The sequence below is a fragment of the Orcinus orca genome, chromosome 8 (genome assembly GCF_937001465.1).
Source record: "Orcinus orca chromosome 8, mOrcOrc1.1, whole genome shotgun sequence".
Classification (NCBI taxonomy): domain Eukaryota; kingdom Metazoa; phylum Chordata; class Mammalia; order Artiodactyla; family Delphinidae; genus Orcinus; species Orcinus orca.
In genome coordinates, this window is record NC_064566.1 from 48,115,736 (window position 1) to 48,139,503 (window position 23,768).

The window sequence follows — 23,768 nt, forward strand, 5'->3', positions numbered from 1 at the left end:
TTTTTTCATGGCACAATTTTAAAGGTTTCTCTCAATATATGACTTTCATTGTAAAGCCATCTGGGATTAGATCCTTAAGATGCATAGACTTGTTTGCTACAAACTCCATTCTCTTCTATCATTGTGAAATCCAGATCTTCTCTGTATTTAAGAAAAAAATATAGAGAAAACTTGACCTGAGTTAAGCCAACACTTTTCCTAGACCACTTATATATTCATTCAGCCAATTTTTATTGAGAATTTAATATGTGGCAAATACTGTACTAGCAATTGAAAATATATTAGTAAACGCAATCAAATGAAGACTGTCTTAACGACCAGTGGAAGCATTCCATATGCTAAGCTATTGTATTTCTTCACCCAATGTTCTGTGTTCTGCACATCCTCAGAATATTGTGTTGTGTAGATTGTGAGTTGCATTGGTCAGTCTGGAATTTGTAGATAGTCAAGATATGAATAGGGGTGATTTGGTTTCATGGGCCATGTGTTATGGACATTTGTCAGTTTTTGGCTTCTGATCCTTTGAATACACTGTCTAAAATTATAATCTTCTGTTGAGTCTTGTGAGGGAGTTGGAGCCTGTCTCCATCCATGGAAACTGAATATATCTAATATTAACTTCCTTTGTCTGCACTGCAGCTAGGACTCGATCAATTAGATATACCCAGTCTAGACTTTGAATTAAGAGCTAGTGACGTGAAAAAGCAAGGACACCAAAAAGTTTCTTTTTAAAAAAACAGACTTTATTTTTTAGGTCAGGTTTAGATGTACAGAAAAATTAAGAAGATATAGTACATTGAGTTCTGATAGTACCCCCCTTTTCCCACTATCGACTTACATTGTTATTATTATTATTTACATTATTATGGCACATCTGCTACAATTAAGAAAATAAGATTAATACCTTATTATTAACTAAACTTTATACTTTGTTTGAATTTGCTTAGGTTTTGTCTCCTTAGGCTCCTCCTGGCTGTGACAGTTTTTGAGACTTGTTTTTGATGACCTTTACAGTTTTGAGGAGTACAGGTTGTATATTTTATAGGTAGCCCATGTATGAGAATTTGTCTGTTTTTCTCATGATTAGACTGAGGTTATGGGTTTGAGGGATCTTCCGATCATAAAGTGCTATTTCCATCATATCATCTCAAGGGAACGTACTAACAACAGGACTTAACACTATTTATGTTAACCTTGGTCACCTGGCTGAGGTAATGTCAGCAATTTCTTCTCTTTTTTTGTCAGCGGTAGAGAGAGCAGCAACATTCCAATTTCCAGTTTCAGGGAATTAGCAGCTCCAGCAGCAGGGCCTGTGCTGAGGGTGTTGGCAGTGTAAACTGCGCCACCTAGTGCTAAATGGCAGTGATGTCCTTAGCTGACATCGTGTTAATGAATTTGTGTTAATGAATTTGGCCCGTGGTTCTGGCTGCAGAATCGGAATTACTATTATTCAGTATTTTTCCTTTTAGCTTAAATCATGCATAATCAGTTTCTGTTACTTGCAACTACAAACCCTGACTGATACATCATCTTTATTATGATTCTTTAGAAGCTTCTTGGTCCTTTATTCCCCCTCTCCCTCCATAGCAGGAGAGGTAGTAGGTTTTGTTTTTGTTTTTGTTTGTTTGTTTGTTTTTTGCGGTACGCGGGCCTCTCACTGCTGTGGCCTCTCCCGTTGCGGAGCACAGGCTCCGGACGCGCAGGCTCAGCGGCCATGGCTCACGGGCCCAGCCGCTCCGCGGCATGTGGGATCTTCCCCGACCGGGCACGAACCCGTGTCCCCTGCATCGGCAGGCGGACTCTCAACCACTGCGCCACCAGGGTGGGTAGTAGTTTTTATTGGTAATGTGAATAAGCCGCACAGGAATCTATTTGAATGTGATGGAGCACAATTCTCTCAAGAGTTTCAGTTATCCATTGCTGCATAACAAACCATCTCAAAACTCTGTGCCTTAAAACAGCCATCACTTTATTTGCTTAGGATTCCAGAATTTGGAAGGTGGAGATGGCAACTATCGGTAATGGCAATATTTAAGGTAGTGTTTGTGCTTTCTTCTTACATTTTCTTATTTTTTCTGCTGTTACTGAAGTAGCTCTCATCTAGATCATCAATGACAGCCAAGTCACCAATTTCAACTACTAATTTTTTGTCCTTGTCTACATCACCTCATCTAGCACATGTTGTTTGAATGAGGGTTTTCTCTGATCCTCCTACCCCAGATTAGAGTTTGTCTATTGTAGTGCAGTTCCAGTAATTTTAAAAGGATAGTAACAAATGCAAAAGTGTGTATTAAAACACATTATGTGTCAGTCATTGCTCTGATAAAATGGTAAGATAAAATGAAATAAGAGTTCAATAAATACTTTTAAAATGATTCCATGGATGCATGAATGCATGAATGAAAGAAATAAGAACTTTGGTTACTAGATATCTCTTCACTGGGGAGGTCTTCCCCTGCAAAGTCAATCTGAGGTGTGTTGTTCCTGGACCTATGTTCATGGTAACTGTAGAATGGTTACCATGGAATCCCCTCTAAATGTGTGATTGATTAACGTCTGGGTAAAAGAGCCAAGCAGAGGGACCTTCAAGATGGCAGAGAAGTAGAAGGTGGAGATCACCTTCCTCCCCACAGATACACCAGAAATACATCTACATGTGGCACAACTCCTACAGAACACCTACTGAACGCTGGCAGAAGACCTCAGACCTCCCAAAAGGCAGGAAACTCCCCACGTACCTGGGTAGGGCAAAAGAAAAAAGAAAAAACAGAGACAAAAGAATAGGGACGGGACCTGCACCTCTGGGAGGGAGCTGTGAAGGAGGAAAGGTCTCCACACACTAGGAAGCCCCTTCGCGGGCGGAGACTGTGGGAGGCATAGGGAGGAAGCTTCAGAGCCACGGGGGAGAGCGCAGCAACAGGGGTGTGGAGGGCAAAGCGGAGAGATTCCCGCACAGAGGATCGGTGCCAACCAGCACTCACCAGCCCGAAAGGCTTGTCTGCTCACCCGCCGGGACGGGCGGGGTCTGGGAGCTGAGGCTCGGGCTTCGGAGGTCGGAGTGCAGGGAGAGGACTGGGATTGGCGGCGTGAACACAGCCTGAAGGGGGCTAGTGCACCACGGCTAGCCGAGAGGGAGTCCGGGAAAAGGTCTAGACCTGCCGAAGAGGCAAGAGGCTTTTTCTTGCCTCTTGGTTTCGTGGTACGCGAGGAGAGGGGATTAAGAGCGCCGCTTAAACGAGCTCCAAAGACAGGCGCGAGCAGTGGCTATTAGCGCGGACCCCAGAGACTGGCATGAAACGCTAAGGCTACTGTTGCAGCCACCAAGAAGCCTGTGTGCGAGCACAGGTCACTCTCCACACCTCCGCTCCCGGGAGCCTGTGCAGCCCGCCACTGCCAGGGTCCCGGGATCCAGGGACAACTTCCCGGGGAGAACGCACGGCGCGCCTGTCTGTTGCAAAGTCACACTGGCCTGATAATCATTATCACTGATAATCATAGATGAGAAAATCCTCAACAAAATACTAGCAAACAGAATCCAACAGCACACTGAAAGGATCATACATCAAGATCAAGTGGGGTTTATCCCAGGAATACAAGGATTCTTCAATATACGCTAATCAGTGTGATACACCATACTAACAAATTGAAGAATAAAAACCATATGATCATCTCAATAGATGCAGAAAAAGCTTTTGACAAATTCAACACCATTTATGATAAAAACTCTCTAGAAAGTAGACATAGAGGTAACCTACCTCAACATAATAAAGGCCATATATGACAAACCCACAGCCAACATTGTTCTCCGTGGTGAAAAATGAAACCATTTCCTCTAAGATCAGGAACAAGACAAGGTTGTCCACTCTCACCACTATTATTCAATATAGTTTTGGAAGTTTTAGCCACAGCAATCAGAGAATAAAAAGAAACAAAAGGAATCCAAATCATAAAAAAGAATTAAAATTGTCACTGTTTGCAGATGGCATGATACTATAGATAGAGAATCCTAAAGATGCTACCAGAAAACTACTAGAGCTAATCAATGAATTTGGTAAAGTAGCAGGATACAAAATTAATGCACAGAAATCTTTTGCATTCCTATACAATAATGATGAAAAATCTGTAAGTGAAATTAAGAAAACACTCCCATTTACCATTGCAACAAAAAGAATAAAATATCTAGGAATAAACCTACCTAAGGAGATAAAAGACCTGTATGCAGAAAACTATAAGACACTGATGAAAGAAATTAAAGATGATATAAACAGATGGAGAGATATACCATGTTCTTGGACTGGAAGAATCAACATTGTGAAAATGACTCTACTACCCAAAGCAATCTACAGATTCAATGCAATCCCTATCAAACTACCACTGGCATTTTTCACAGAACTAGAGCAAAAAACTTCAGTTTGTATGGAAACACAAAAGACCCCGAATAGCCAAAGCAATCTTGAGAAAGAAAAACGGAGCCGGAGGAATCAGGCTCCCGGACTTCAGACTATACTACAAAGCTACAGTAATCAAGACAGTATGGTACTGGCACGAAAACAGCAATACAGATCAATGGAACAGGATAGAAAGCCCAGAGATAAACCCACGCACATATGGTCACCTTATCTTTGACAAAGGAGGCAAGAATATACAATGGAGTACATACAGCCTCTTCAATAAGTGGTTAGGGAGTGTTCTAATTTCATAAGAATGAAATTAGAAAACTTCCTAATACCATACACAAAAATAAACTCAAAATGGATTAAAGACCTAAATGTAAGGCCAATCACTATAGAACTCTTAGAGGAAAATACAGGCAGAACACACTATGATGTAAATCACAGCAAGATCCTTTTTGACCCACCTCCTAGAGAAATGGAAATAAAAACAAAAATAAACAAATGGCACCTAATGAAACTTCAAAGCTTTTGCACAGCAAAGGAAACCATAAACAAGATGAAAAGACAACCCTCAGAATGTGAGATAATATTTGCAAACGAAGCAACTGACAAAGGATTAATCTCCAAAATATACAAGCAGCTCATGCAGCTCAATATCAAAAAAACAAACAACCCAATCCAAAAATGGGCAGAAGACCTAGACATTTCTCCAAAGAAGATACACAGATTGCCAACAGACACATGAAAGAATGCTCAACATCATTCATCATTAGAGAAATGCAAATCAAAACTACAATGAGATATCATCTCACACTGGTCAGAACGGCCATCAGCAAAAAATCTACAAACAATAAATGCTGGAGGGAGTGTGGAGAAAAGGGAACCCTCTTGCACTGTTGTTGGGAATGTAAATTGATACAGCCACTATGGAGAACAGGATGGAGGTTCCTTAAAAAACTAAAAATAGAACTACCATATGACCCAGCAATCCCACTACTGGGCATATACCCTAAGAAAATCATAATTCAAAAAGAGTCATATACCAAAATATTCATTGCAGCTCTATTTACAATAGCCAGGACATGGAAGCAACCTAAGTGTCCATCAACAGATGAATGGATACAGAAGATGTGGCACATATATACAATGGAATATTACTCAGTCATAAAAAGGAACGAAACTGAGTTATTTGTAGTGAGGTGGATGGACCTAGTAGACGGGAATAAAGATGCAGACCTACTAGAGAATGGACTTGAGGATATGGGGAGGGGGAAGGGTAAGCTGGGACAAAGTGAGAGAGTGGCATGGACATATATACACTACCAAACGTAAAATAGATAGCTAGTGGGAAGCAGCCGCATAGCACAGGGAGATCAGCTCAGTGCTTTGTGACCACCTACAGGGGTGGGATAGGGAGGGTGGGAGAGAGAGAGATGCAAGAGGGAAGAGATCTGGGGACATATGTATATGTATAACTGATTCAGGTTGTTATAAAGCAGAAACTAACACACCATTGTAAAGCAATTATACTCCAATAAAGATGTTTAAAAAAAAAAGATTTGGGGTTTCAGTGGCCATTTCTTTAGTGGTCATTTTTTAATGTTCTGGTTAAAAGCTTGGAGTTTTTGGTTGACTCAAAACACTCAGATGACGGAAAGCGTGTCTGAAGGGCAGATTGTAATGGATGCTGTCCTTGGGTCATTTTGCCCAGCTCTGTGCAACCTTCTGTGTCAGCTTCTGCAAGCTAACTTCTAATAGCTTGTAAATGAGACCTTCAGAAGAATGCCCCCGGGCACTGGCGACCTGGCTTTAGTTCTCCCTCTTCCCTACAACTGGGAGTATGAAAAGGCCTCCTTCCTATGACCTGAAGCAGAACAAACTCTGATTTATTTATGCTCTGGAGATCCATAAGGGAACTGGGATTTCCCCTGAAATGATTTTGCTTATCTTGTTCTCCATTCCCCTTTCACTTTCCCCACTCGCTTAATGGTTTCTCCTTAATATATAACTTGTACTTGAATCCTTGGCTCCATATCCGATTCTGGGGTAACCTGGCCTATGATGAAAGTATCTGGTCACAAGGAAAGATCAGTTACTGCATGTTTGGGTGGATGTTCCTAAAAAGTGAAAGGGGATTCATAACAGGCATATGAAGGAAAAAGCTTTAGGCTTGACTTTTCTGGAAAAAAAAATCTCTCTTGTACCTCTTTTATGGATCTCCCCTAGACTTTCAGAACACCTGTGCTCTACCACAGGAATTGGTCTAGCTCTAGAATCAACCCCCCTCTCTTGAGTGGTATATTTCTCCACATGCAATCCACCATCAAGTCCTATCAATTCTTCCTGTAAAAGATATTTTGAATTAATTTCTACTAATACCACTCTATTCCAAGTCATCATCGTTTCTCAGCTAGACTATCCATTCATTTATTTATCTTGCATATACTATTGAAAAAAAGGAAAATAATTTCATTGTATGTAACTTTTAATTGGGCAAAGCAAATCAGAATAGATTGAGTAAAGTGATAGCCTTCAATATCTAAGTAAATGTCCTGAGACCTTGGCATCAGGAACTCTCTTAGTTGTTTTTAAGAGACTTTTTAAAGTATGCCTGTACCTTAGGCTTCATCCACAGAAAGGGGCACCCCTTGCTCTGTGTAGCTTGCGGCTCCTGGAAAGTGGTACTGACTCCTGTGGCCATATAAGGGCTGCCCCACTGGTTTACAGCATCACATCCATCTGCATTGTCTCAGCACCAAATACTCTTTTTCTCAATAAACCATCGTTGGCAATTTTATTCTACTGTTTGTGCATGTTGACTGTCTACTGTGGCAATCTCCAGCCTCTCTAAGCTGCATGCCTGGACAGTCTATGTTGTCTCTCCATGTACCAGTTATTCTTTCTGTTAATGCTCTGGCTTCAAATTTGCATACATTTTCAGTGATCTGCCTTAACCTTATTTCTCCATAGTATTTCAGTGTGAGTTTTGCAGAACATAAGGTTTCCAGGAATGCCTATGCTGTAGTAAAAGAGAAACATTTGTGCAGTATTCATTTTCTAAGAGTTACAGGTACATTGGGGGAAGACAAACATGTAAAAATAAGTACAGGATAGTAGACACAGAATTTAACTTGGGTATTGACAAACTTAGAATAGATGCATGTAGGATGAGCAATTTATGCTGCCTGAGGAATTGCAGTAGACCATGAAAGATGAGATGGATTTGGCTAAAATTAAGGTCAAAAGAACATTTTGAGTAGAGAAAATAGAGTACCAAGACATCACCAACTGCTAATCATCTAACCTATGAACTCAGAAGTCTAAATGAAATGCATGACTTTTCTCTGATTTACTCACATATTCCCTCTGTATTCTTCAAAATTTATTCATTCAAATTAAAATTTAATTATGTTTCCTTACCTATCATATAAGCAAAATTGCAAATGACTGATGACAAATATTATTGATGTGGCTGTGAGGAAACAATAACTCTCATAAATTGCTGTTGAGAGTATAAAATGGTACAATCAATTTGGAGGGAAATGTGCCAATACAGCAACACTATATATGTATTTACACTTGGCCCAATGAATCCAATTTCTAGATTCCTATATGTCAGATACACTGGCAAAAGCATAAAAAGGCACATGCATAAAGCTTTTCTTTTAATTGTAAAAGACTCATTAAATAAACTATGGTGTATCTACAAAGCAGAGTACTACGAAGTTATAAAAAGAATGAGGAATCTTTTTGTGGTTAAAGAAGAGCTATGTTGGAGTTAGCTGGATCCATTTTAATCCTTAATGAAAGCAGCATCATGATTGAAATTTATGATATTACTCCAACAAGGTGTAAGAACCTAAGTTACTGATTAAGAATGATCATTAAACAAATAACCACTGAAACCCCAAATCTAGAGAGAGAGTCTGTGGAAGCTCAGGTCATTCTTCCTGGGATAAATAGAATGAGGAATAAATCATTGTTGGATTTACAAAGGTATAGATATGGGAATTATTGACCCACTGTCCTATATCCATACAATACATATGAGTGAGCTTGAAAGAACTAACACTCCCTCAAGGACATGAGAACTAAAATAAGGCAGTGAGGAGAGTTATGCATTGGGAGGACTCATAGGGTTTCCTATCTGATGAATGCAGTCAGATTTGCCCAAAGGAAGACAAAGTCACAAGGTGATTTTTGATGGGTTGTGCCCTCTTTTATTCTGTGTGCTCCCATGTTAGGATTATAAGCAGTTTCATACTGTTCACAGTGTGCACACAGGAATGTGAATATCTGGAATTACTTGGCCACAGAAGTTAAAATGATGATAAGAAAAAGAATGTAAGTCCATAATGGGCAGGCAGAGGAGGTTTCCAGGTGGTGGTGACAGGTCTAAACTACCTCTGTGCTGTTTTCACTGAGCTTTCCAATAGTCATTTCAGCAGCTGGGTTTCATCACAATGGAGATAGGCAGAGGCAGAGGAATTCTAAATATCAAACTGATTGTTCCCTATTCGAAAGACTTTAGTCTTTTTCTTAATGTCTATGGGATGCAGTCTCTAAGGCCTTGGGCCTTGTAGAAGGTCTGGACAAGGGCATTCTTCACCTCATTATTTCTCAGGCTGTAAATTATGGGGTTCAAAATGGGAGTCATAACAGTATAGGACAGTGATAGCACCTTCTTGCTCTCAGGAGAATTATTGGACTTAGGGTGGAAATAGATGAGGCTTAAAGATACATAGAAAAGGGAGACAACAAGGAGGTGGGAGGAGCAGGTAGAGAAGGCTTTGTGCTTCCCTTTAGCTGATGGAATCTTGAGGATGGCAGCAATGATGCAAGTGTAGGAACATAGGATCAGCAAGCAGGGTATCATGACGACCAGAATGGTTCCAACAATGGCATAGATCTCAAACAGTGCCGTGTCTGCACAGACCAGCCTCAGCACAGGTGGGCTGTCACAGAAGAAGTGATTCACCTTGGTGCCACAGAATGGAAAGCTGAAGAGCCATGTGGTCTGCACAGTAGCCATGGGAATGCCTGGAAACCAGGAGGCAACAGCCAGTTTTGCCCATGTCTTAGGGTTCATGATGACTGGGTAGTGCAAGGGATTGCAGATGGCTACATAGCGGTCATATGCCATTGTGGCCAGGAGGAAACATTCAAAAACCCCAAAGAAGAAGAAGAAATACATCTGAGTGGCACAGCCAAGAAAGGAGATGGTTGTGTCCTGGGCAATCAGGGTCCCCAGCATCTTGGGCACAATGACTAGGTTGAAGCCAATCTCTATGAAAGACAAGTTCCTGAGGAAGAAGTACGTAGGGCTGTGCAGCATGGGGTCAGCCAAGGCAACCAGAATGATGAGGCTGTTTCCCAGCAGGGTGACCAGGTAGATGATTAAAAATATCAGGAAGAGTAATGACTGTATTTCACTAGGTAGGGAAGAGAAACTCATGAGGATAAACTCACTAACTCTTGTCCAGTTTCCTTCAGCCATTGATATAGGAATGAATTCCGAGCTGTGGTCATAGAGAGAGATTCTCGATTGGAAGAGTCAGATTCTGGATTTGTGTTTCAGACTCCTTCTTAGTGTCAGGGAAAGAGGCAAGATCAGGATTTCAGTTGCAAGAGAAAGGGCCTTGTGTTGTCTAAGAATAAAGACACAAGGAAGAAAGGCCAGAGCCTGAGCTCTGAAATGGGAAATGGCTTATTGTTCCCCACTCTTACTCTTTGTGATCCATTTTCCACTTTGTTACCATATTTGCTAAAACAACTCGGATCATTTACACACACCCATTTTCTGCTGCACACTTAATACCTTTTTAGCAGGGTTAAATGAAAGGTGTCCTGCGGAGATGGAGTGGGGTTAGATGGGAAACAGTATAAATTTTCCATGTATACCTATTATATATCCCCCTTCTTCAAAGATTCATGGTGTTTATCTTCTCCATCTACTGCCCAAAGCTGTACTTACCTTTTTGGTATACATTTAAAGACTTCAATCCTAAGATAACTTGAGAGTGTATATTAGTAGAAAAAGTCGTGTTTTTTCATGTTTTGTTTTGAGGTGACTCAAATAGGAGAAAAAGTGGCAAGGGGGTGCATAGGAAGAACGTCTATAGAATGTAGTAGTTTTAATGCACTTTTTCCCCTCCTTTCAATGTAAGAGCTGTATAGTATTTTATATCATATAATGCCTATTCCTTCTTCCTAATCAGATTATGAAGTAACAACCTTAGGATCTTTCTCCTCAGTCCAGCAAAGCTGTAATTGACATTTCATTGTCAGGACCCAGAATATCCACTGGCTTTCAAAATTAAGATCTGAGAGGAGTACTGTAGCACAACTAAGCAGATAGTGAGTGTGTCCCAGGAGATTCCAACTACTTCTCTTTCTAAAGTAGACAAATTGGAAAAAAGAAACATATTCCCACAAAAATTCCGTGAAAAATAAGAAGAACATTAGAGTGAATATTTGAAAGATAATACTCATGAATAAACAATTAACCTGGACTATATTAAATAAGAGCTGGAATCTTAAACGTTATGAAAAAATTCAATATTTATTCCACTTCTGTTGAGGTACTGGCAATGTGATGATTGATTTCTCCCTGAAGCTTAGAATCTAATGGAGGAGATATTTAAATAATCAATTATATTAAATCACAATGAAGGTCTTGATACAGTAAGTATACAGTACCTTGTTGGGGGGAATGTATAAGGAGTAGGGACACCTAATAAATTCTCTGATGGCTTTCTAAGCAACAGGGATGAAAACGGAGTTGGCTAAAGATGTGCAGAACATCTAGGGTGTACATTATTATGAAAATATAAAATTGAAATTGTGAAAATATTATAAAAAATAAAAATCACTAACTTTTTTTTTTAACTGAAAGCATTCCTTAATACACACACACACTGAAAATAATGGAAATATACCAATATGTCTTGATCTTTGTACTATTTATTTAAAAAAAAGTTTAGGATAGGGAAAATTTCCTTTAAGCATTCAGGCAGGAAACAAATAAAAACAAAAAAGCAAAACCACATAACACAATCAAAAGACATTTCAGGCTCCCTGCTAGTCCCTCCAGAACTTCCAGAAGAACATTCTTCTGCTAATCATTAGCTGTCCCAGGAGGAGGAACCCTCTCTTCTAGGCTTTCTGCACCCATAGAATTGTCCTAAAGAAATAGCGTACTTGATGCGATCTACCTTGTGCATGTTCCAGTGAGGCAAGTCTTCTCTGAGTTAATTAGAGGATAGTCAAGACTTCAGGAGGTATATGTTCTGTCAAAGCTGCAGAGACTGGAATTTTTCTGAGCCAGAATGCTTTAGAGTCAGAACTGGAAAATAACCTGGGTAATCTCAATCTTCTTGTGGTCTCAGATCTCACTTATCTTATGACACAGAAAGTAGAAACTGAGGCACAGGAAGGTGAAAAATGATAAGATCTTTCCAGTGTGGACATAGGAATAGAATTAGGTGTCATGACAAACCCTGCCAAACCTTGTCTAGTTGAGCAACCGAACCTGGAGAGGGGCCCCTGGTTGATTCATCCCTTGGTAAGAGCCTTACCTGTGCCCAATAGGGAGATCTGCCTTGTTCAGCTCTGCCTAACACCTATGCTTCATGAACTCCCCTGAGTGTTTGAGGAACTCTGGTTCGGCTGTCAGAAGGACCAGAAGAGGAACCAGGGAGGTCTTACTTCCTGTCCTGGATGAACAATTAACAGCTGTGAGACAGGAGGGAATGGAACAGGGCACAATCCTTAAAGAATAACACAGCCATTGAGAAAAATCGGTTGTGACAAAAACTGGTTAGAACCAACCAGGTCCGAGGTGGCAGAAGATGCGACTTCCAGTGGACCTTGAGCCGTACTGTATTACAATGTGCTCACTGTACTACATTAGCATATGCTAAATGACACCCCACAGGCACTATGACAGTTCTGAGGCCAACAGTAAAATGCCAAAAAGTGGGTGATGACCCAACTCCTGGAATTCTCTGCTCCTTTTCCAAAATAGTTGGAACAATCCTCCCACTTGTTAGCCTACGAAATTACTCAGCCCATAAAAGCTAGTCACCCCATATTTCAGGACCGTTCTCACCTTCTGAGTTGGACCTCATTCTGCCTATGGAATGTGTATCTCTCTCAATATACCTGCTTTCACTTTACTATGGATCACTCGTGAATTCTTTCCTACATGAAGCCAAGGACCCTCACTTGGTGGCATATCCCAGGAACTTGCCTGAGACCTGGGACATGACCATCCTCTTGTGCCCCATTTTCCTGAAACATCTTTACAAAGGAAGAGGAAGAAAGTGGTCTTCTCTCCCTTCCCACTTTTCCTTTGATTATAAAAATGTAGTCCACTTAGTTCTGGGGGCAGAGCCCTCTTGCCTGCCACAAGCATCTTATATTAATAAATCTACTTCTTACCTATCACTTTGCCTCTTGCTGAATTCCTTCTGTGCCAAGACATAAAGAACCTGAGCTTCATTAAGTCCTGAGATGAGTTGTGATGTTTCAGCCCTAAGATTGTGGATTTGAGTTCCATCTGAGGTGCAGTTGCAGTTGGACCTGAATCCAGGTCACTGCTGCCTTCTCTGTGTCAGGCGTGGTGAGTGAGCAGACTAGATGGGTTGGCCATGCTCCCAGTCCTGACTTAGGAGACCTATTCCCAGCTGTGCCTCTTTTGTCCTCAGGGCCAGGTGAAGGGCTGGCATCTGTATTTTCCCCCAGGTGTTTCTGGGCTCACCTTAGCTCCTCTTCCTTCCCTTCCTCAAGGGTACTGACCTTTCTTGACTCCACTGTCCTTTGGGACCCTAAAGAACGTCAGATGCAATTGGATGAAGTTCAAGAAAGGAAAACCGTACTCTAGGAATGTAGGATTGTGTAGAGAAAAGCACAAACGTTTTAGATTCTGAGTGACCTAAGTGAACCCCAGCACTAGAACTCTCTGGTTTGTGATGCCTAGCAATTTTATTAAACTCTCTGAGTTTCCGTTTCCATATTGCTTAGACAAAGATAATATGCTTGTTTTACAGGGTTGGTATGATGGGGTGGGATATATTAACAAGGATGTTAATGTACTCTATTACAGCATATATATTACTATATCATGAATATAATGTTATAATAACTTTCCCAAGAGCCAGTAATTGTTCAAAACAACTATTGACTAATTACTACAAGACAAGCATTGTTATAGACCCTTAGAGAGAGGAATGAACAAAACAAAGTCCCTGTGCTCATAAAGCTTACATTCAAATGGGGGAAGCCAGTCATTGAACAAATAAACAATTAAGAACTTAAGACTAAGTAGTTGCTATACACAAAATCCAGGATGGAAGAAATAGAAAACTGCTGAAAGAAAGGGCTCAATTAAATAGACTTCCTTTATTACAGGATCTTTTTGTCTTTTTGTTAATAGTAGGCTGGTCATTGTTAAGGAAGTTGTACAAGCAGAAGATATAAACCCTTGTCCAAAGGTTGATCAAGTGACTTGAGGCTACTGGCTTTTGAGAAGCCTAGAGAGCAGTACAGGATAGAGCTAGTGATTCAGGTTTTAAGAGTCATACAATTTTAGACACAGGAAAGGTTATAGTGTTTCTTATTATAGTACAATTTTTAACAGTAAAATATTGTAAAAATTGTCTTAATTCCATCAATAGGCAACTGATTAAAAATTGTAGGTTTTCCATTGCAATACTATGTAACTGTGAATATATTAATGTGGGATAAACTCCAAGATAAATTTTTATTTGAAAAAAAGCAGGGTGAAGGAGATTGTATACACATTACACAAATTACATCTATTTAATAGAAATAAATATTATAAACCTACATATAAAATATGTAAACGGTAAATTTCTCAAAAGATACACAAAGAATTGATAATAGTTGTTGCATTTGGGCAAGGAAAGTGGGGAAGAACAGAGGTCAACCCTGAGAGGGAGATATTTTGATTGTTTATTATTTTGTACTTAATTAATTTTATGCACATTTATTAAATTTTTAATAAAAATAAAAGACACTTGAAACAAAACAACACTTTTATTCTGGTTCCTCCCCTATTAATTTTTAGCCTTATGACCTAGAGAAAGATATTAAAATTACTCCACGTCCCAATACTTGTTGTGAAAAGGAAATGCGATTAAATATAGAAAACATTCCAAGCCTTGGTGTATGTCATACAAAGCAGGTTTCATCAAAGTACTGTTTGACTTGAGACTTGAAGGTTTCCATCAGGGAGAGGAAGGGGCATTCCAGTTGACTGTAAGATGACCACATCACTTTGATTACTGCTATCATCATCGTTTCTGCAATTACACTTAATGTTTGTCAGATTGGCTTCCTTTTTTTCCACTAATTCACTAAACTTTCCTGCATTAGGATCTTTGCATAGGTTAATTCATTTGATTCTAATGTTTTTCCTCCTAATTTTCACCTGGTTAACTCCTACTCAATTTTCTGATACCACTTTCTGATTTTCTGTTGTTACTTCCTCAGAAAAGAGTTCCCTGACCTCCTTGTATTAGGAGTCCCATTTATTCTTCTTCAGAGAATTTTATTAGTTTACTTCATAGCAGTGGTAGCATTGTATAATTATATATTTATTTGTGAATTCTTTGTTTAATCCTCTCTTAATTGAGGGATTCTGTAAATCAGTACTTAGCAGTGAGTGTAAAGGACGATTGGGAAGAAAGAATGCAAGCCATGAGAATAGTGAGGAAGCTTATATAGTAATAATTCAGGAACAATGGCCTGGCTAGGCCAATGGCAGTGGCAATGTAAATGAGAATTGAAACAAAGGATGTGGAAGAATTTTGCCAAGGAAGAATTAGCAGGATTTAGAGACTGGTTGAATAGTTCCATGATAGCACTTATCAAAGTGTAGAATTATTACACAGTAAAGCACTTTGCATAGGAGCTCTTAGAGGGCAGCACCTTGTTCATTTTTTGTTGTACCTTCAAGATTCAGTGTGTAAATGTTCACTGATCAAGTGAAAGAATATGGCAACAAAACGGGGAATCAAAAAGAGGAATAAGTAACAAGTCAACGGCAATGGCAGTGGCAATGGGAATTAACAGGGATGAATAAAAAGTGTTGCCAAGGAAGAATCTGCAGGAGTTGAAGACTGGTTGTATACTCCTATGATACCGATTATCAAGTTGTAGCATTAGAGCAGAGTAAAGTACCTTGAATGATGTTTTAATTTCATAATCATCTGTTTACTTCTCTGACCCATTTAGTTGGATGAGCACTAACTAAACAGCAGCACGTATGTTCACCATCGTACCCTCAGAACTCGGTATATACATGTTCCCTGATGGAATGTAAAAATAAATCAATGAAAAATTAAATGAAAAAGAAGGGTAAATAATAAGAAAAACATTGACTAGATGTAGTGACTGGAGAATGAGTTTGTGTTTTATTCAAAGTAACCATGAGTTCAGAATTTCATCATGTAGGCATACCACACAGGGGTTGGAGTTGACTTACCATCTGTAGGTAACCCTCCGCTAACCAGCTCAGCACGCTTTCAACAAGCTCCGATCCTTAATCCATGTTCTGCATGGTTTGGACTTTTATGCTGAGTAGGGTGCCTGAGTGCTCAAGTGCACCTCTTTCTCTTTCTATGAACTCATGGGTGCATCATTCATCTTTGATTGTTGGTATTCAAAGTGTCCTCATACGCTACGTTACGGGTAACGTAAATTGTTTAAAACTTTGGAGTACAGCAGATAGTTATCACTTTCGGGTGGCTTGTTTATATCAGTGTATGGAAATAAACCCTCACAAACAACGTATGTTTACTAGTAAAGGGATAGTCATGTTTACATCTTTTTGTGGACATTTTGGATAACAATTCTGGTGGGCTTTGGGGGTTAAAATTTGGGGGGCTTTTGAGGAAAACATTTACAAGCAAAAGATCATTTGGGGGAGAAAATTAGTGGAAAATATCTTTGCTGTGTTTATTGTCACTGTTATTAGGGAGAAGGAAGCATCCTTCATAAAAGTTTATTTCATACGTTAGTTTGAGAGCATTGTGCTAGATAGATACCTTGCTGCCTAAGCAGAAATGTCTTGGAGGCACGTGGAAACACGAAACACATTTGGGTGAGAAATCACTGCTAGAGGTAATGATCTGGGACTTAATCATTCATTTCGACAGTTATTGAGTATTAGTGAGTGCCAGGCAAAGGAATTTGAACATAATGAGAGGTTGTCCTTATACTCACCTGATAGATAATGCATGTAAAATACAATTAATTACATTATCTTAAATGCTTTAGTAGTAATGTAAGACCAAGATATGTATGACAAAGGCAAGTGACCTCAGCTTTGTCTAGGGGAATTAGAAGTGTTTCTAGCAGAAAAACATTTAGAATTGTATTCCAAAGAATAAAATTAGAGCTGAATCTTGAAAGATAAGTATAAATGAACTTAGCACGGGGAGGAGGTGGTGAGAGGGAGGAATTTTAGACAAAAAATTGTGTAAAGATACAACAGGTTAATAATAATTTCTACCATTTATTGAACACTTACTCTGTGCCAGGTATCTTCTTCATTCAGAAAATAAAAGTAATTTTGTAAGTACTTTTAGTTCTCCCAAAGAAATAGCTCATCACACAATAGATCAGATAATTTCCACTGAAGTTGATCTCAACATTGTTTTTTGTTGTGTTTTGTTTTCTTTGCTAATTTTCACTCTCCTAAGAGCTCTTTTAATCTCTGTGTAAAACATTATTTTATTTACTTATTTCATACAACTACTTTTGAGCTTCTACCTCTGTATTTTAGAAGAAGGAATATGCAATATTTTTATTTTTTTGAATTTTCTGAATTTATTTTTTTATACAGCAGGTTCTTATTAGTTATCCATTTTATACATATAGTGTACATATGTCAATCCCAATCTTAAAGTACATGATATTTGGGATTCATACCTAGATTAATATTCTTGCTCTGACACTTAAATTGCTGTGACAATTAAACAAGTTACTTGCTTTTTTGAAACAAGTACCTATTTTAAAAATTGTGATGAAACCCATGAGGAATAATTAATACTTTATTTAAAAATATGTAACATATTTTTCTGTCAATAAATGTAAGTTACTTAATTCACCCTGCTTCCTGGGAGGAGATAGAATTTAAGTAGATTTCTCATGTTACAATTACAGCAAACATCCTTGAGAATTCTACATAACCAATCCCCCCCTTTCAATTGAAAGATACTACAGAAAGATCATACAGCTCCATGAGTGGAAGTGGTTGGCTCATGTAATTTTAATTTTATTATATATTATTATGTATTAATTTTGGTTATGAATGTGCTATATAATTATATTATATCCCATGTACAGATTATGAAATATAAGGATAGATATTTAGAGGTATTTTTTATATGTATATATTTTTTTTTTTTTTTATTTTGCGGTACGCGGGCCTCTCACTGCTGTGGCCTCTCCCGCTGCGGAGCACAGGCTCCGGACGCACAGGCTCAGCGGCCATGGCTCACGGGCCCAGCCGCTCCAGGGCATGTGGGAACCTCCCGGACCGGGGCACGAACCCACGTCCCCTGCATTGGCAGGCGGACTCTCAACCACTGCGCCACCGGGGAAGCCCTAGAGTTATTTTTATGAACTTGCATACCTGTTAAGTACCAGACACAAGATTTGAATCCAGGTTTTTCAGACTCTAAATTGTTGAGGAGAATAAAAAAAAAGACTATGCTTAGAGAAACTAGAAATGCTTGGTATATGGGGAAAGAAGATAGATCAGTGTGACAGTTGTTGACTATGCATTCAACTGCAGGGTTGGGGTATGGAAAGAACGAGATTGGAAAGATAAGCTTGAGCTGGACTATACATGGGCTTGTATGACATGCTAAGAACACAGTTTCATTGTGAAGATGAGGATGAATTGTAAGGATTTAAAGTATGATTATGATAGGCCATCACATATGTATTTAGAAAGAACTCTTGAGACAGGGAGAAGGATGAATGAGAATGGGGTGTATATGAAAGTCTTCAGTATGACTGGAGGCTGGGAGACCAATTAGGAGGCACTAGTAATAATCCTGGTGGGAGATATAAGCCAATACCGAAGTTTCATCTCACAGTAGTGATTTGTTGAAACCCTGGCAATGGTGGGATCTCTAAGAGATAGTACACAAGGAAGAGAGAAGAGGGCCAACAATTGAACTCCTAGGACCAGTATAGTTTAAAAGGACTTGGAAAACAGCACAAAGAATCTGCCCTTGGGCATGTAGCGGGTAGCAAAGGAATCCATGATTATGGAAGGCAAGATGATAAAAAGTTTCAAGAGCGAAATTCCCTTTACACAAGCATCAAAGAAAACCTGAAGAGTACTTGATTTCCTCAAGAGTCTCTCTAGACCAAGAGCTGGTCCAAGCCTGGGGTCACTGGACTCTGTTGAAATTCCTCCCACCCCTGTCCCTGGTCCCTGCAGACCTCAATCTGCAGAGTCATAGTCACTGAGAGCTGGAAGGGACCCTGGAGACCCAAGAGTACAGGGCTGGAATCTCTCCCTAAAGGGAGTTGGTTCTCTCTCCCTCTCCTCAGCTCTAGCTGGGCTGAGCTCTGTTCCCCCTGGCTTCTATCCTCAGTCTCTTCCACCCCTGGGGTTGCAGACTAACCAGCCTATTAATGAGCAGTCACAGACCACGACCTCATTAAAAAGCTGTTAACGAGACACACTGCTGTTCAGGGAACACAGTTGAGGGAGGCTCCCAGTGGCCTCCTCCTGGGGCCTGGAGGGAGAGCTTAGGTGAACAGACAGGATCAGATCTGGGGAGAGGGCTAATGAACTCAGGCTGCAGAGCCACACTTAATGAACTCCTGCTGGCAAGCAGCCCAGCTTTGAAGCTCAAGTCCTCACTGGCCTGCAGGCTTACAGGAGTGGGCAGGATCCAGGGAAGCAGTGAGTTTCCTCTTATCAGTCAGGTCTGCTTACTGCTTCCTCTGCTGACCCATTTTGATGGAGGACTTCAAGTTCTGAGATTAAGAAGTAATTTTGTGTTGCCCTGAGTTTATGGCTCATGGACAATTGTATAAGCCTTTTGACTGGTCTCCGTCCCACAGGCTTTGTCCCCTAGCCACCCATTCTCCACAATACTACCAGGAAAGTCTTTCCAAACACATAGCTGATTGTTACTTCATGCTTAAAACTTTTTAATGAAGAGAGTTCACAGTAAGTTTCAGAGTCCTAGCATAGAAGACTCTTGAATATTTGGCCCCTGCCTATCTCCCCACCCTCATCTCCTCCAGACATCTCTCCCGTGTTATTTTCATCATTATTACCACTGCTATCACCATTGTCATTATCATGATTATATCAGCATAATGAACATTTCCATAGTGCTTCTTAAGTGTCCAACAGCGTTTTACATATATTAATTCATTTAAACCTCACAGCAGTGCTATGAAATAGGTGCTGTGATTATCTGTATTTTATAGATGACACGGAGTCAACATATGCTGTGTTATTTGTCCAGTGTCTTACAGCTACTCAGGAAGAGAGTCAGGATTACAACCCAGGCATTTTGGCTTCAGAGTTTACACTTTTACACATTAAGAAGACTTACTTCTGTACCCTTTGCACTTACTACTTATTTGTCTTGGAATGCCTATCTCACATACAATCTTAAACCTTGGCTCCCATTCCCTCTTATACTTCTTACTTTGCTACTACTTCTAACCATTATGCATGTATTATTACCTACTGTCCTAATGTTTATACGTCTGCTCCCCACTGGACTGAAAGTTCTTACGCTTGGATTGAGCTGGGTTCAGTAACCATTACTGTGGTTTTACCGAATCTTTCAGTATTTATTATATTACTTTAAACATACACTATATTGTATTCTCTTTGAGAAACTGGAAACTAAATTCTTGACCTCTCTCACAGCCATGCCTCTACAGCCATATATGCTTGTCCTCCTTACTTTACCATTTCAGTGAAAGGTATCTCTATCAACATGATTGCTCATGCAAGAAATATGAGTATAGGCCTTGACACCTTTTCAATCCTAAACCATCATCAGCTTTTCCCTGATCTTCTGCCATTCCTATACCAGTCTCTCTTTACATTCTTGCCACTTAACAATAAATTATCTACCCAGTAGACATAGTTATCTTTTTTTTTAAATTGTCCCTTGCTTAATATTTTTCAGTGGTGGTCCACTGCATTTAGATTAATATCTAAAATCTATCACATGGTCAAAAAGAAGTTCTGAATGGTCTGACTTCTTCTTACCTGTACAGTCAATTTTTACCTCTCTTGTCCTTATTCACAAACACTGTTTTTCCTGGTTTCAGTGTCAGGGTAAGACTGACCTCACATGAGTTGGGAAGTATTCCCTCCTCATATATTTTGTAAACGGTTGTGAAGGATTGGTATTGATTCTTTTTTTTTTTTTTTTTTTGCGGTACACGGGCCTCTCACTGCTGTGGCCTCTCCCCTTTCAGAGCACAGGCTCCGGACGCTCAGGCTCAGCGGCCATGGCTCACAGGCCCAGCCACTCCGCAGCATGTGGGATCTTCCCCGGGCCGGGGCACGAACCCGTGTCCCCCGCATTGGCAGGCGGACTCTAAACCACTGCGCCACCAGGGAAGCCCTGATTCTTTTTTATATGTTTGGTAGAATTCACCAGTGAAGCCATCTAGTCCTCGACTTTTGGTTTTGGAGGTTTTTGATTACTGATTCAATCTCCTAGCTGGTAATTGGCCTGTTCAGAGTTTCTATAGCTTCATGAATCAGTCTTGGTAGACTGTATGTTTCTGAAAATTTATCCATTTCTTCTTCCACCCATTTGTCCAATTTGTTGGCATATGAGTGCTTGTAGTAATCCCTTACGAGCCTTTGTATTTCTGTAGTATCAGTTGTAACATCTCCCCTTTCATTTCTGATTTTGAGTCCTCTTTTTTTTTCTTGGGGAGTCTAGCTAAAGATTTGCCAATTTAGTGTTTCTTTTCAAGAAACAAGCTCTTAGTTTCTTTGATCTTTTGTATTATCTTTTTGCCTCTATTTCACTTATTTCCACTCTGATCTTTGTTATTTCCCTCCTTCTACTAACTTTGGGCTTCATTTGTTCTTCTTTTTCTAGCTCCTTGAGGTTCAAAGTTAGGCTGTTTATTTGAGACCTTTCTTGTTTCTTATTATAGCCATTTATTGCTATGAACTTCCCACTTGGAAATTCTTTTGCTGCATTCTATAAGTTTTTTTATGTGTATTTCCATTTCCATTTGTCTCAAGGTATTTCTTAAAATTTTTTCTTTATATATTTTTTTGATCCATTGGTTGTTCAGTAGCATGGTGTTTAATCTCCACATATTTGTGAATTTTCCAGTTTTCTTCTTGTAACTGGTTTCTAGTTTCATACTACTGTGGTCAGAAAAGATGCTTGATATAATTTCAATATTCTTATATTTATTAAGACTTGTTTTGTGCCCTAACATATGAAGTATCCTTGAGCATGTTCCATGTGCACTTGAGAAGAATGTGTATTTTGTTGTTTTTCGATGGAATGTTCTCTATGTGTGTGTTAAGTCTATCCAGTCTATGATGTTATTTAAAGCCAATGTTCCCTTATTGATTTTCTATCTGAGTGATCTATCCATTGATGAAGTTGGGATATTAAAGTCCCCTACTATTATTGTATAGCTGTTGATTTCTCTCTTAAGGTCTTTTAATTTTTGCTTTATATATTTTGGTATTCCTAGCTGGGTGCATAAATATTTACAAATATTGTTGGATTGAGCCCTTTATCATTATGTGATGACCTTCTTTGTCTCTTATTACATTCATCTCTGGGGAGATTCCTATAATCCAAATGTTACTCTGCTTGATGTGCCCTTTAAGTTCCTTAAGCTATCTCCACTCTTTTTCATTCTCTTTTCTTTTTGCTGCTCTGACTGAATTCCACTAACCTATCTTTGAGTTCACTGATCCTTTCTTACATTTCATCTAGTCTGTTTTTGAGACCCTTTAGTATAATTTTCACTTCAGTTAACGTATTCTTCAGTTCTGTGACTTCTGTTTGCTACTTTAAAAATTCTTTTTCTCTTTGTTTAAATTCTCACTTTGTTCAGCCATTGTTCTCCTGAGCCCAGTGAGCATCTTTATGACTATTATTTTAAATTTTATCAGGTAAATAACTTATCTCCATTTCATAAGGTCTTTTTTTCTGAGGTTTTGTCTTGCTCTTCATTTGGAACATATCCCGCTTTTTCTTCATTTTCCTTGGCTCTGTGTGGGGTTTTATACATTAGATAAAACAGCCACCTCGCTCAGTCTGAAGGAGTGGCATCATATAGGAGATAAAACTTATTGTTCAATGCTGCTCTAGCTCTTGGCTGTCTCTCAAACCCTTGTGATTGTCCAAGCAACCTACTTTATTGTTAGTGGGCTCCCAGTAGTTGAGGGTATGCCAAGAGCCATCAGTGTCCCAAAGGGGAGAATCCCTATTAGCACCTAGATTCAGGTTAATTGGAAGTCAGACCTGTAGGCAGCAACTTTTAAAGTATTCAAATATACATCTTTCAGAAGAAGACTGGGAGATGAACATTTCTATCTGCTCCCTCTGCGTTGAGTTTTGGAGTGATAACCAGTTCAGAACTGCTTTTTGTTTACTACCATCCCACTGAACCCATGAACACATGTCTCACTGGCCACCAGAGCCAGGCTATCAAGGGATGTATCCTCTGGGTGGCAGTCACAAATGTCAGTGTACCAGATGTGTATACAAGTTTTCTCAGAGACACTGATGGCCTGCAGGAGGAGCAGAGGGAGAAGGCAAAGATGACACCTGCTAGATTCCCCAATCTCTGGAGAGGACTGTAGTCAGCCCTTCAACATGTGTTTAATTAGAAGCCTACCCCCTAAGCCACAGCTATGAAGATAAGCTTATTGTCCTCTTTCCCAGAAAGACAGGGGTGCATTTCAGTCTGCTGCCTCTGTACGGTGCCCCAGGGGGCAGTAGCCAGTTAAGAAATGTTTCTCCATTTTTTAGAGTCCTAGGGATCCATGAACATAAGAACTACTGGCCAGCAGAGCCAGGCAATCCAGGGGCTTTCCCTGGGTGGCAGCCACAGCACCTGGGGCAACAGACATGGGCAGAGACTCCTTTCTGGGAGATACTGGTGACCTGGAGTGTGGTGGATGGAGAGTGTGAAGATAGTGCCTGCCCTCCAAGGTCTCTGAAGAAGATCACCGTTGGCCCTTAGAAGTGTTTTTAATTAGAAGCCTGCCCTTCAGTTCAAAGCCTTAAGATAAGCTAATACGCTTCTTCCACAGAAAGACTGGGTGCCTTAGTCTGTTGACTCTCTGCTGTGCCCTGAGGT

At 39.8% G+C, this 23,768-nt stretch overlaps 2 protein-coding genes across 6 annotated transcripts in view; both read right to left on the bottom strand.

The window, feature by feature from the left end:
• ZNF215 (zinc finger protein 215) overlaps positions 1–23,768 on the bottom strand; it is a 169,974-nt gene that overhangs the window by 43,518 nt on the left and 102,688 nt on the right. The gene's annotated exons all lie outside the window — the stretch shown is intronic.
• On the bottom strand, positions 8,272–9,953 carry LOC101288002 (olfactory receptor 10A2). The gene has a single exon (XM_004279229.4). It carries the CDS (start codon positions 9,889–9,891, stop codon positions 8,941–8,943), a length of 951 nt encoding a protein of 316 aa, XP_004279277.1. The 5' UTR covers positions 9,892–9,953; the 3' UTR covers positions 8,272–8,940.

Bases quoted from the DNA above. Each gene is read 5' to 3' on its own strand.
- LOC101288002 (XM_004279229.4), bottom strand. From the start codon at position 9,891: ATGGCTGAAGGAAACTGGACAAGAGTTAGTGAGTTTATCCTCATGAGT.